This window comes from Rattus norvegicus, chromosome 2 (genome assembly GCF_036323735.1).
Source record: "Rattus norvegicus strain BN/NHsdMcwi chromosome 2, GRCr8, whole genome shotgun sequence".
Classification (NCBI taxonomy): domain Eukaryota; kingdom Metazoa; phylum Chordata; class Mammalia; order Rodentia; family Muridae; genus Rattus; species Rattus norvegicus.
Genome location: NC_086020.1, coordinates 7,386,172 through 7,400,711, shown reverse-complemented (window position 1 = coordinate 7,400,711; position 14,540 = coordinate 7,386,172). Strand labels below are relative to the sequence as shown.

General features: G+C 40.1%; 1 protein-coding gene across 13 annotated transcripts in view; it reads right to left on the bottom strand.

Moving 5' to 3' along the window:
- Skic3 (SKI3 subunit of superkiller complex) overlaps positions 1-14,540 on the bottom strand; it is a 162,935-nt gene that overhangs the window by 125,640 nt on the left and 22,755 nt on the right. For 11 of the 13 annotated variants that reach the window (XM_063281455.1, XM_063281449.1, XM_063281457.1 and 8 more), the window contains 2 exons: positions 10,540-10,638; positions 10,333-10,445 (listed from right to left, as the gene is read on the bottom strand). In XM_063281455.1, coding sequence (XP_063137525.1) covers positions 10,333-10,445; positions 10,540-10,638 — 212 coding nt within the window. The remainder of the gene's footprint in view (positions 1-10,332; positions 10,446-10,539; positions 10,639-14,540) is intronic. The other 2 variants (NM_001427072.1, NM_001427073.1) reach the window with 1 other exon arrangement.

Here is a 14,540-nt window from a genome sequence, read left to right as displayed (position 1 = left end):
AGGAGAGGAATTTCTCTTCTGGTCCAATCTATTTAGAGTTCTGTGGGCTTCTTGTATGTTTATGGACATCTCTTTTTTTAGGTTAGGGAAGTTTTCTATAATTTTGTTAAAGATATTTACTGGCCCTTTAAGTTGGGAGTCTTCACTCTCTTCTATACATATTATCCTTAGGTTTGATCTTCTCATTGTGTCCTGGATTTCCTGGATATTTTAGGCTAGGCACTTTTTGCATTTTACATTATCTTTGACGGTTGTGTTGATGTTTTCTATGGTATCTTCTGCCCCTGAGATTCTCTCTTCTATCTCTTATATTCTGTTGGTGATGGCTGCATCTATGACTCCTGATCTCTCCCTAAATTTTCTATCTCCAGGGTTGTCTCCTTTGTGCTTTATTATTTCTGTTTCCATTTTAAAATCCTGGACAGTTTTGTCCAGTTCCTTCACCTATTTGGTTGTTTTCCTGTAATTCATTAAGGGATTTTTGTGTTTCCTCTTAAAGGGCTTCTACTTGTTTACATGTGTCATCCTGTATTTCTTTTAAGGGAGTTATTTATGTCCTTCTTAAAGTCCTCCATCATCATCATAAGATGTGATTTTAAATCTAAATCTTGCTTTTCCGGTGTGTTTGGATATCCGGTATTTGCTTTGGTGGGAGAACTAGGCTCTGATGATGCCAAGTAGTCTTGGTTTCTGTTGCATAGGTTCCTGCACTTGGCTCTTGCCATCAGGCTGTCTCTGGTGTTAGCTTGTTTTGCTGTTTCTGACAGTGGCTTGACCCTCCTATAGGCCTCTGTGTCAGCACTTCTGTAGACCTGTTTTCCTATTTTCTTTCAGCAGCTTCTGGGAACAGGTGTGTAGGCACTCTTGGTGACTGTCTTTCAGCTCTTGGTACAGGCAGGAATCAGAAGAGTCCTACCCCGGACTGCTCCTAGGTCCCTGCACACAGGGGGCACAGATGGCACTAGGTGATTCCGTCTTAGGTCAGTAATGTGGGGTAGTCTCCTCTGATTTCTCACGAGTGTCCAAACTTCTGAGGGTCCAGCTCTCTGGATTTGGGCACAGGTAGCTATTTGACTGGTTCAGTTCAGTTCCAGGCACAGACTAGAACTACAGGTACCTACAGCTGACTACTCCTATATTTCTCTGTCCAGAGGCACTCTGCAGTTTCCTCTTGGGCCAGGGATGTGGGCAAGGGTGGGCAGAAGTGCACTCTGACCTGTGGTCTCAGGATGGTCTGCACTTCTGGGTGTTCAGCTCTCCCAGCCACGGGACATCTTATTTAAAGGACTTAATACTCATTTCCTTAGTCATAAAATCAGTTACTCAGTCTACCACAACAGTCTACAAAATACTCCTGTCTGAAATATTCTTTCCTATCTTCCCATCAGTCCTCCTTCCCAATCCTCACCCTTTTCTTCCTCTTCTCAAGCCAGACTGCACTGTCCAAGAGTCACTCACCTCAGTCTTCTGTAATATCAATCGCTCCATTACACTTAACAAACTGCATACATAGCTTTAGTTTGCAGATTCCCATTTACAAACAATTGATGGGATTTGACTATTTTGAAAATAATGTTACATTTTTCATTAATTTTTCATTTCTATTATAACATTATATTTCCATTCATCCATCCTTTGTATCAAGATATCATATTCCAAGCTCATTCACTCATTATGATGTCACTTGGTTTAATCATTCTAGTCTACTGCCTGGACTAGACCATCCTAAACTTTATTAGTTGAAGCCCCTGTAGTTCAAAAAGTAATTCACTCTGATACTTTTGGTGCTCTTTGAAAATAAGATTTCGGAACCCAAAGATTGGGGCACTGGAGTGGCAGGTCCCCCGCGGTCGAGACACCACCTGGACCTGAAGGGACCAATCAACAGTACTCTGCACCCAAATCCCGTGGGAGGGAGAGCTAAAACTTCAGAGGGGCAGACACGCCTGGGAGGCCAGAAGAGACTACACTCTGCCCACATTTCTGACTGCAGAGGAAAACACCTAACGCCATCTGGGACCCCGGTGCATGGTGGATCCCAGAAAAGGTGGCGCAGGCCCTCCTAGTTGCTGCCCTCATGGAGAGGTCAGAAGCAGCCCACCACGAGGAACTTGAGCCGCGGGACCAAAGGTAACACGAACTTTTCTGCTCCAAGCCACCTGCCTGCTGGACTCAGGACACAGTCCCACAGGAACAGCTGAAGATCAATAGGCAGGAAAGACTACACTCCCAAAAGCAGAACACTCTGTTCCTAAAACTGGCTGAAAGAAAACAGGAAAACAGGTCTACAGCACTCCCTACACACAGGCCTATAGGAAGGTCTAGCCCCTGTCAGAAATAGCAGACCAAGGTAACACAAGAGACAACCTGCTGGCTAGAGGCAAGTGCAGGTACCCAAGCAACAGAAACCAAGACTACATGGCATCATCGGAGCCCAATTCTCCCACCAAAAAAACACTGAATATCCAAACACACGAGAAAGCAAGACCTAGATTTAAAACCACATTTGATCATGATGCTGGAGGACTTCAAGAAAGACATGAAGAATTCCCTTAGAAAAACACAGGAAACCATAAATAAACAAGTAGAAGCGTATAGAGAGGAATCACAAAAATCCCTGAAAGAATTCCAAGAAAACACAAATAAACAGTTGAAGGAATTAAAAATGAAAATAGAAGCAATGAAGAAAACACAGAGAGGAACACTCCTCCATTGTTGGTGGGATTGCAGACTGGTACAACCATTCTGGAAATCAGTCTGGAGGTTCCTCAGAAAATTGGACATTGAACTGCCTGAGGATCCAGCTATAACTCTCTTGGGCATATACCCAAAAGATGCGCCAACATATAAAAAAGACACGTGCTCCACTATGTTCATCGCAGCCTTATTTATAATAGCCAGAAACTGGAAAGAACCCAGATGATCTTCAACAGAGGAATGGATACAGATAATGTGGTACATCTACACAATGGAATATTACTCAGCTATCAAAAACAATGACTTTATGAAATTCGTAGGCAAATGGTTGGAACTGGAAAATATCATCCTGAGTGAGGTAAACCAATCACAGAAAAACACACATGGTATGCACTCATTGATAAGTGGATATTAGCCCAAATGCTTGAATTACCCTAGATGCCTAGAACAAATGAAACTCAAGACAGATGATCAAAATGTGAATGCTTCACTCCTTCTTTAAAAGGGGAACAAGAATACCCTCGGCAGGGAATAGAGAAGCAAAGATTAAAACAGACACAGAAGGAACACCCATTCAGAGCCTGCCCCACATGTGGCCCATACATATACAGCCATCCAATTAGACAAGATGGATGAAGCAAAGAAGTGCAGGCCGACAGGAGCCGGATGTAGACCGCTCCTGAGAGACACAGCCAGAATACAGCAAACACAGAGGCGAATGCCAGCAGCAAACCACTGAACTGAGAATAGGACCCCCGTTGAAGGAATCAGAGAAAGAACTGGAAGAGCGTGAAGGGGCTCAAGACTCCTTATGAACAACAATGCCAAGCAACCAGAGCTTCCAGGGACTAAGCCACTACCTAAAGACTATACATGGACTGACCCTGGACTCTGACCTCATAGGTAGCAATGAATATCCTAGTAAGAGCACCAGTGGAAGGGGAAGCCCTGGGTCCTACTAAGACTGAATCCCCAGTGAACTAGATTGTTGGAGGGAGGGCGGCAATGGGGGGAGGATGGGGAGGGGAACACAGATAAGAAAGGGGAGGGGGGGAGGGGGATGTTTGCCCGGAAACCGGGAAAGGGAATAACACTCGAAATGTATATGAGAAATACTCAAGTTAATTAAAAAAAAAAAAAAAAGCACAAAGGGAAACAACGCTGGAAATAGAAAACCAAAGGAAGAGACAAGGAGCCGAAGATACAAGTATCACCAACAGAATACAAGAGATAGAAGAGAGAATCTCAGGAGCAGAAGATTCCAGAGAAATCATTCACACAATGGTCAAAGATAACGGAAAACGGAAAAAGCTACTGGTCCAAAACATACAAGAAATCAAGGACTCAATGAGAAGATCAAACCTAAGGATAATAGGTATAGAAGAGAGTGAAGACTCCCAACTCAAAGGACCAGTAAATATCTTCAACAAAATCATAGAAGAAAACTTCCCTAACCTCAAGAAAGAGATGCCCATAAACATACAAGAAGCCTACAGAACTCCAAATAGATTGAACCAGAAGAGAAACTCCTCCCGCCACATAATAGTCAAAACATCAAATGCACAAAACAAAGAAAGAATATTAAAAGCAGTAAGGGAAAATGTCAAGTAACATATTAAGGCAGACCTATCAGAATCACACCAGACTTCTCACAAAAGACTATGAAAGGCAGAAGATCCTGGACAGATGTCATACAGACCCTAAGAGAACACAAATGCCAGCCCAGGTTACTGTATCCTACACAACTCTCAATTGACATACATGAAGAAACCAAGATATTCCATGAAAAAACCAAATTTACACAATATCTTTCTAAAATCCAACGCTATAAAGGATAATAAGTGGTAAAGCCCAACATAACTAATCATCTTGGGGACAAAACAAAGAGAAGAAAACACACAAACTTAATATCACAAACAAACATGAATATAACAGGAAGCAATAATCACTATTCCTTAATATCTCTCAACATCAATGGACTCAACTCCCCAATAAAAAGACATAGAATGACAAACTGCATACGCAATGAGGACGCTGCATTCTGCTGCCTACAGGAAACACACCTCAGAGACAAAGACAGACACTACCTCAGAGTCAAAGGCTGGAAAACAAATTCGCAAGCAAATGGTCGGAAGAAGCAAGCTGGAGTAGCCATTCTAATATCAAATAAAATCGATTTTCAACCAGAAGTCATCAAAAAAGATAAGGAAAAACACTTCATATTCAAAGGAAAAGTCCACCAAAGTGAACTCTCAATCCTAAATATCTATGCTCCAAATACAAGGGCACCTACATACGTAAAAGAAACCTTACTAAAGCTCAAAACACACATTGCACCTACACAATAATAGTAGGAGATTTCAAAACCTCACTCTCATCAATGGACAGATCATGGAAACAAATTAAACAGAGACAGAGACAGACTAAGAGAAATCATGAACCAAATGGACTTAACAAATATTTATGGAATATTCTATCATAAAGCAAAAGGATATACATTCTTCACCATCTCATGGTTCATTCCCCAAAATTGACCATATACTTGGTCACACAACAGGCTTCAACAGATACAAAAGATAGAAATAATCCCATGTGTGCTATCAGACCACCACAGGCTAAAGCTGGTCTTCAATAACAATAAGGGAAGAACGCCCACATGTACATGGAAGTTGAACAATTCTCTACTCAATGATAACCTGGTGAAGGAAGAAATAAAAAAAGAAATTAAAGACTTCTTAGAATTTAATGAAAATGAAGGTACAGCATACCCATACTTATGGGACAGAATGAAAGCTGTGCTAAGAGGAAAACTCATAGCTCTGAATGCCTGCAGAAAGAATCAGGAGAGAGCACATATCAGCAGCTTGACATCACACCTAAAAGCTCTAGAACAAAAGAAGCAAATACACCCAGGAGGAGTAGAAGGCAGGAAATAATCAAACTCAGAGCTGAAATCAACCAAGTAGACACAAAAAAAGACCATAGAAAGAATCAACAGAACCAAAACTTGGATCTTTGAGAAAATCAACAAGATAGATAAACCGTTAGGCAGACTAACGAGAGGACACAGAGTGTGTACAAATTAAGAAAATCACAAATGAAAAGGAAGACATAACTACAGAATCAGAGGAAATTCAAAAAATCATCAGATCCTACTACAAAAGCCTATATTCAACAAAACTTGAAAATCTGCAGGAAATGGACAATTTCCTAGACAGATACCAGGTACTGAAGTTAAATCAGGAACAGATAAACCATTTAAACAACCCCATAACTTCTAACGAAATAGAAGCAGTCATTAAAGGTCTTCCAACCAAAAAGAGCCCAGGTACAGATGGGTTTAGTGCAGAATTCTATCAGACCTTCATAGAAGACCTCATACCAATACTATCCAAACTATTCCACAAAATTGAAACAGATGGAGCACTACCGAATTCCTTCTATGAAGCCACAATTACTCTTATACCTAAACCACACAAAGACCCAACAAAGAAAGAGAACTTCAGACCAATTTCCCTTATGAATATCGATGCAAAAATACTCAATAAAATTCTGGCAAACCGAATCCAAGACCACATCAAAACAATCATCCACCGTGATCAAGTAGGCTTCATCCCAGGCATGCAGGGATGGTTTAATATACAGAAATCATCAATGTGATCCATTATATAAACAAACTGAAAGAACAAAACCACATGATCATTTCATCAGATGCTAAGAAAGGATTTGACAAAATTCAACACCCCTTCATGATAAAAGTCCTGGAAAGAATAGGAATTCAAGGCCCATACTTAAACATAGGAAAAGCCATATACATAGCAAACCAGTAGCTAACATTAAACTAAATGGAGAGAAACTTGAAGAAATCCCACTAAAATCAGGGACTAGACAAGGCTGCCCACTCTCTCCCTACTTATTCAATATAGTTCTTGAAGTTCTAGCCAGAGCAATCAGACAACAAAAGGAAATCAAGGGGATACAGATTGGTAAAGAAGAAGTCCAAATATCACTATTTGCAGATGATATGATAGTATATTTAAGTGATCCCAAAAGTTCCACTGGAGAACTACTAAAGCTGATAAACAACTTCAGCAAAGTGGCTGGGTATAAAATTAACTCAAATAAATGTAGCCTTCCTCTACACAAAAGAGAAACAAGCCGAGAAAGAAATTAGGGAAATGACACCCTTCATAATAGACCCAAATAATATAAAGTACCTCGGTGTGACTTTAACCAAGCAAGTAAAAGATCTGTACAATAAGAACTTCAAGACTGAAGAAAGAAATTGAAGAAGACCTCAGAAGACGGAAAGATCTCCCATGCTCATGGATTGGCAGGATTAATATAGTAAAAATGGCCATTTTACCAAAAGCGATTGACAGATTCAATGCAATCCCCATCAAAATACCAATTCAATTCTTCAAAGAGTTAGACAGAACAATTTGCAAATTCATCTGGAATAACAAAAAACCCAGGATAGCTAAAACTATCCTCAACAATAAAAGGACTTCAGGGGGAATCACTATCCCTGAACTCAAGCAGTATTACAGAGCAATAGTGGTAAAAACTGCATGGTATTGGTACAGAGACAGACAGATAGACCAATGGAACAAAATTAAAGACCCAGAAATGAATCCACACACCTATGGGCACTTGATTTTTGACAAAGGAGCCAAAACCATCAAATGGAAAAAAGATAGCATTTTCAGCAAATGGTGCTGGTTCAACTGGAGGTCAACATGTAGAAGAATGCAGATCGATCCATGCTTATCACCCTGTACAAAGCTTAAGTCCAAGTGGATCAAGGACCTCCACATCAAACCAGATACACTCAAAGTAATAGAAGAAAAACTGGGGAAGAATCTCTAACACATGGGCACTGGAGAACATTTCGTGAACAAAACACCAATGGCTTATGTTCTAAGATCAAGAATCGACAAATGAGATCTCATAAATCTGCAAAGCTTTTGTAAGGCAAAGGACACTGTGGTTAGGACAAAACAACAACCAACAGATTGGGAAAAGATCTTTATCAATCCTACAATGGATAGAGGGCTTATATCCAAAATATACAAAGAACTCAAGAAATTAGAGAGCAGGGAGACAAATAACCCTATTAAAATATGGGGTTCAGAGCTAAACAAAGAATTCACAGCTGAGGAATGCCGAATGGCTGAGAAATTCCTAAAGAAATGTTCAACATCTTTAGTCACAAGGGAAATGCAAATCAAAACAACCCTGAAATTTCACCTCACACCAGTGAGAATGGCTAAGATCAAAAACTCAGGTGACAGCAAATGCTGGCGAGGATATGGAGAAAGAAGAACACTCCTCCATTGTTGGTGGGATTGCAGACTGGTAAAACCATTCTGGAAATCAGTCTGGAGGTTCCTCAGAAAATTGGACATTGAACTACCTGAGGACCGAGCTATACCTCTCTTGGCCATATACCCAAGAGACGCCCCAACATATAACAAAGACACATGCTCCACTATGTTCATAGCAGCCTTATTTATAATAGCCAGAAGCTGGAAAGAACCCAGCTGCCCTTCAACAGAGGAATGGATACACAAAATATGGTACATCTACACAATGGAATATTACTCAGCTATCAAAAACAATGACTTTATGAAATTCATTCATAATGAATGGATAGAACTGGAAAATATCATCCTGAGTGAGTTAACCCAATCACAGAAAAACACACATGGTATGCACTCATTGATAAGTGGATATTAGCCTAAATGCTTGAATTACCCTAGATGCACAGAACACATGAAACTCAAGAAGGATGACCAAAATGTGAATGCTTCACTCCTTCTTTAAAAGGGGAACAAGAATACCCTTGGGAGGGAATAGGGAGGCAAAGTTTAGAACAGAGGCTGAAGGAACACCCATTCAGAGCCTGCCCCACATGTGGCCCATACATATACAGCCACCAAACTAGATAAGATGGATGAAGCAAAGAAGTGCAGGCTGACAGGAACCGGATGTAGATCGCTCCTGAGAGACACAGCCAGAATACAGCAAATACAGAGGCGAATGCCAGCAGCAAACCACTGAACTGAGAACAGGACCCCCGTTGATGGAATCAGAGAAAGAACTGGAAGAGCTTGAAGGGGCTCGAGACCCCATATGTACAACAATGCCAAGCAACCAGAGCTTCCAGGGACTAAGCCACTACCCAAGACTATACATGGACTGACCCTGGACTCTGACCTCATAGGTAGCAATGAATAGCCTAGTAAGAGCACCAGTGGAAGGGGAAGCCCTTGGTCCTGCCAAGACTGAACCCCCAGTGAATGTGATTGTTGGGGGGAGGATGGTAATGGGGGGAGGATGGGGAGAGGAAGGCTATTTAGAAGGGGAGGGGGAGGGGTTAGGGGGATGTTGGCCCAGAAACCGGGAAGGGGAATAACAACCGAAATGTAAATAAGAAATACTCAAGTTAATAAAGATAAGAAAAAAAAAAAGAAAGAAAAAAGAAAATAAAAGATTTCCTTACTTATTGGTGAAAGTCCAAGACTAGAAGTAGGAGCATCTGTCTTCATACAGACCAGGAAGACTTGAGGAAGGGTGATGAAGGAGAATGGAAATAAGCAGAAGCAAGGGCCAAGGACTGCCTGAAGTTCTCCCTCAGTTACCTCCAGAACTCAGCCATATTTCCTCCTATGACACATGTGAATCACTCATATAAATGTTCTAGATATTCACAAAGTTTGCAACCAAGTGAAAAGATTCACTGCACTAGGAAAGCTCTGCAACAATCCAGTTACCAGAATAACTGTGGTGCTATTTCCAGTTCAGTCTTACCACTCACCTCTGTGAACTTGTTTATCTCCAGTGAATAAATGCATGTGTAGAAGTATATTCCAGTCACCATATAGCACACTATTCAGCACAGACACAGGACAGAGGCCAAGATGAAAAACCACAGCAGTCAATCAGCACAAATACCAGCCTAGATCACAGATAGACATGGCTTCAGATAAGCCAATTCCTATTCCAGCTAGGAACAGTCATCTCTCTCTACCAAAGAAGTCTGAGACGAAGCAAGAACATGGTGTACACACCAAGATATCCCTCCAACTTGTACACTCTAGTTTACTTATAGACCAACAGTTCACAATCCTGTAGACACTTTAAAAACAGACCATCACTCTGGCATTAACATCAGCACTGTGAAACTCAGTGTTTAGACAAACCTTCTCATAGCACTCAAGACCTCATGAATATAATCCAGCCTACTAGCCAGAGAGGATGCAGTTATTTCTTCTATATCTACTGCCACAACACTATACCTGATGTCTAAACTACCTGTCAGACCTGCTCCATCTAATGTTGGAGGAAACTCAAGACATCCTTCAAGTCCTATCGCCAAAAAGGCTTCACTGAATTAAAAATAAATAAATAAATAAACTTCATTGATGAACCAGTAGCTTTATAACTCACAAATCCTAAATCATTCTACTTTCCTGTATTTGTCAGAGTATCTATAAATGCAACATTACACAACTACATTTCTTTTACGTCCAGAAAGACCAGCATAATATTTTATACATAGTAAGTAGTGCTTAACTGATTACAATATCACCCTTATATAATCACACATCTCTGGGAAGCAATATAACAAACTTGCCTGAGTCAATTAGGTACAAACAAATCACTTCCAGTGGGTACTGTACAGCAGGATACATAGTTATCATTCCTTCACAGGCCTTCTTCAACCTAGTCATCTCATGAGGAAACTTGAAAATATAAAAGCATGACAAAGTGAATTCCATTAGCAGGAAAGCTTATGGATGAACATGTGCAAAACTAGAGTACAGGAATGTCACTTACTTTAGACAAATACTGAATGAAATTCCTATAAAGTACTTGGTGATCTTCACTGGGAACGTTATCTGCTAAGTCCAGTGCATTCTCAAATGCAGTTAAAAGCTGAAACAAACCAAGAAGCTATTATGTAGCATACTTAATGAAAAATGTGGCAACCATTAAAATGAACTAAAACTCCTTTATCAGAACTAAACCTTCAGCTCTTTGAACCTCACAATTCTTTGGTTTGGCTGGTTGGTCAGTTTTCTAAAGCAGTCTATCAACCTAGCAAACCTTGGACGTATGGAAATCCTCTTGTGTCGTCCTCCCATCTACAGGAGTTACAGATGGAGCCACCACAATCTGATTGGTCCTAACAGTGCCACTCACCTGGGTAGGTGTCTCCAACCCAAGAAACCCCCAGGTACTCTTTATCAAAACACTTGTAATAACACCCATAGATATTCTGATGACCTCAGTGTTTCTTAATCCAATCAAGTTGATAAAATTGGTTATCACAACCAAGCCCTACTATATCTCATTACCTCAAAATTTCATCATAGACAATTATAAATATAAAGGGTGGAAAAATAAGTAAAATTTAACTGTTCACATAAGAGCAAATAAGGGTAATGATCTCATAATAAAGGAAACTTAACTTACAACTATATATCATAATTAGATTTGTCAAATAACAAAGTAAGTATTTCAAATGGAAAAATGTGACAGTTTTTTCTGAGCACTCATTAAACTTCATCCCTTATCTTTTTTGATGATCTATCTGTTTAATGCCTAGAAATAAATTCTTAGAAGTCCACTATTAATGACAGAAAAAGAAGAGCTCTAGAAAGAAGAGCAGGTGATGTGAGGGGAAATGAGATAAACAGGGCAGGTGCTCTCATTAGGGAGGGAAAGAGAAGAGTGGGGTGGGGGAAGGAACATTAAGAAAACAAATTATCTTTTATTTTTACAAAATTACACATAGTACATATAAATGTATGTACATATATAGTTTAAATTAAGTTAGGCTGACAATGCTCCCCTCAAGAGCCATACGCTGTCTAACTAAAACCCTAACAATAGGTATGAAAAACTCCCTTTCAGTGTGGTACTACAGAACACTGCTATTGTCCTCAACTGCCACCCAGAGGTTGAAAGTAAGTCTCTGCTGTTGAAGACATCATGAACTTTGAACAAAAGACTTGGAAGATGAGAGCTCGATCTGACTTGAAAGTATGCTTCCCTGTATGCTAACTTTCATAGTCCTGATAGCTGTCAAATGGAGCCACCCAACTACTGAAGCCTAGAACCCCAACAACAACCCTGGCAAGATTTCCTAGAGACACGGTGGTGGCATTCATATCTTGCTGATATGGACTTAATATCTGTCTAATTGAACTTAAGGGTTGCTCAGCAGGAGGTAAATCAGACCTAGTACTGGAAATCTAACCAAATACCCAAGGCCAGTGAAGTATGGATCTTAGAAAAGAACCAGCATAGCTCACTCTCTACAAAATGCATGAAGTGTAACCCTTACTAAAGAACCTTCTCTTTGTAACAGAGAACATTAGAAAAAAACCACGATGGGTCAAAATGCAGAGAACAGCTGACTTTGGAGTGCTCAGCCTAAAGACGTATACCTCTGAACACAACTTCTGCATGTGAGCCTCAGATAAAATTGCAGAAGAGAGGACAGAAAAATTTAAGAGTCAGAGAACTAGGAAATCTGCTGTGAAACTGTGTTTTATAGAAGTTACAGGGAAGCACATCTGTGACACCTCAATAATAAAACACCATGTGAACAGGGAAGGAGGAAGTCTCATGGGCCCCATCCCTAGACAAACAACTACAGGTGACTCAGTGCTGAGAGCAAGATTAGGCTTCCCCAGAAAGGTGTCCCTAATTAACCAATTAACCAATTTTACACCAAGTGTTGTCAGCATTGAAATCATATACATGCATGCAACACTGAATGAACTCAGATCTCAGATAAATATAAATGTGTATATGTATGCGTAAGAATTAACATCTATGGCTGTAAATATACATAAATATATAATGGTAAAAATTAAAGAATGTCAGGAATTTCAGAGAAGTTTGGGGGTAGCATGGAGAGGTTGGAGGAAAGAAAGAAAAGAAGAAAAATGTTACAATTATATTTTAATTTTTTTTTAGGACTATGAAAAATATAGGAGGTAAGGAGAAAGAGTAGAAAAATGGTTGAGTGTAATCAATGAATAATTTATATATGATTTCCATAAATATGCATGGTTAATATGTTTATTGAAAATTGTTAGACATTGTGATATACATCTGTACACAGCAGACTGAGGCAGGATAATCAAGAATTCCAAGTTAGGTAGAAGAATGCAAATCGACTCATTCTTATCGCCCTGTACAAAGCTTAAGTCCAAGTAGATCACGGACCTCCACATCAAACCAGATACACTCAAACTATAGAAGAAAAAGTGGGGAAGAGCCTCAAACACATGGGCATTGGGGAATATTTCCTGAAAAAAAAAAAAAAACACCAATGGCTTATGCTCTAAGATCAAGAATCAACAAATGGGATCTCATAAAACTTCTGTAAGGCAAAGGACAGTCATTAGGGCAAAACAGCAACCAAGAGATTGGGAAAAAATCTTTACCAAATCCTACATCTGATAGAAGGCTAATATCCAAAATATACAAAGAACTCAAGAAGTTGAACTCCAGAGCACCAAATAACCCTATTAAAAATGGGGTACAAAGCTAAACAAAACATTCTCAGCTGAGGAATATCAAATGGCTGAGAACCTAAAGAAATGTTCAATATTCTTAGTCATCAGGGAAATGCAAATCAAAACAACTCTGAGATTCCACCTCACACCAGTCAGAATGACTAGGATAAAAGAGTCAGTTGAGAACAGATGCTGGTGACGATGTGGAGAAAGAGGAACACTCTTCCATTGTTGGAATTGTAAGCTGGTACAACCACTCTAGAAATCAGTCTGGAGGTTCCTCAGAAAATTGGACATTCCCAAATGATACTCCAACATACAACAAAGACACATGCTCCACTATATTCATAGTAGCCTTATTTCTAATACCCAGAAGCTGGAAAGAACCCAGATGCCCTTCAACAGAGGATTGGATACAGAAAATGTGGTACATCTACACAATGGAATATTACTCAGCTATCAAAAACAATGACTTCATGAAATTCGTGGGCAAATGGATGATAGAAAATATCATCCTGAGTGAGGTAATCCAATCACAGAAAAACACACATGGTATACACTCACTGATAAGTGGATATTAGTCCAAAAACTCTAATTACCCAAGATACAATCCACAGACCACATGAAGCTCAAGAAGGATGACCAAGGTGTGGATGCTCCAGGCCTTCTTAAAAGAGTGAATAAAAATATTCATAGGAGGAGATATGGAGGCAAAGTTTGGAGCAGAGACTGAAGGAATGGCCATTCAGAGCCTGCCCCACATGGGGATCCAGTCCATATATATACAGTCACTAAACCTAGACAATATTTATAAAGCCAAGAAGTGCATGCTGAGAGAAGCCTGATATAGTGGTCTCCTGAGAGGCTCAGCCAGAGCATGACAAATACAGAAGCAAATGCTAGCAGCAAATAATTGACCTGAGAACAGGGTTTCTGTTAGAGGAATTAGAGAACGGATTGAAGGAGCTAAAGGGGCTTGCAACCCCATAAGAACAATACCAACCTACCAAAGCTCCCAGGAACTAAACCACCATCCAAAGTGTACACACAGACAGACCCATGGCTCCAGCTGCATATGTAGCAGAGGTTGGCCTTGTTGGGCACCAATTGGAGGAGAAGCCCTTGGTCCTGCCAAGGCTGGACCCCCAGTATAGGGGAATGTGAGGGTAGGGAGGCAGAAAGAGGGAGCAATTGGTGAGGGAGCAATTGGGGAATAGGATACGGGATTATAGACGGGAAACCAGGAAAGGGAATAACATTTGAAATGTAAATAAAAAATATCCAATAAAAAAAAAAAAAGAATTC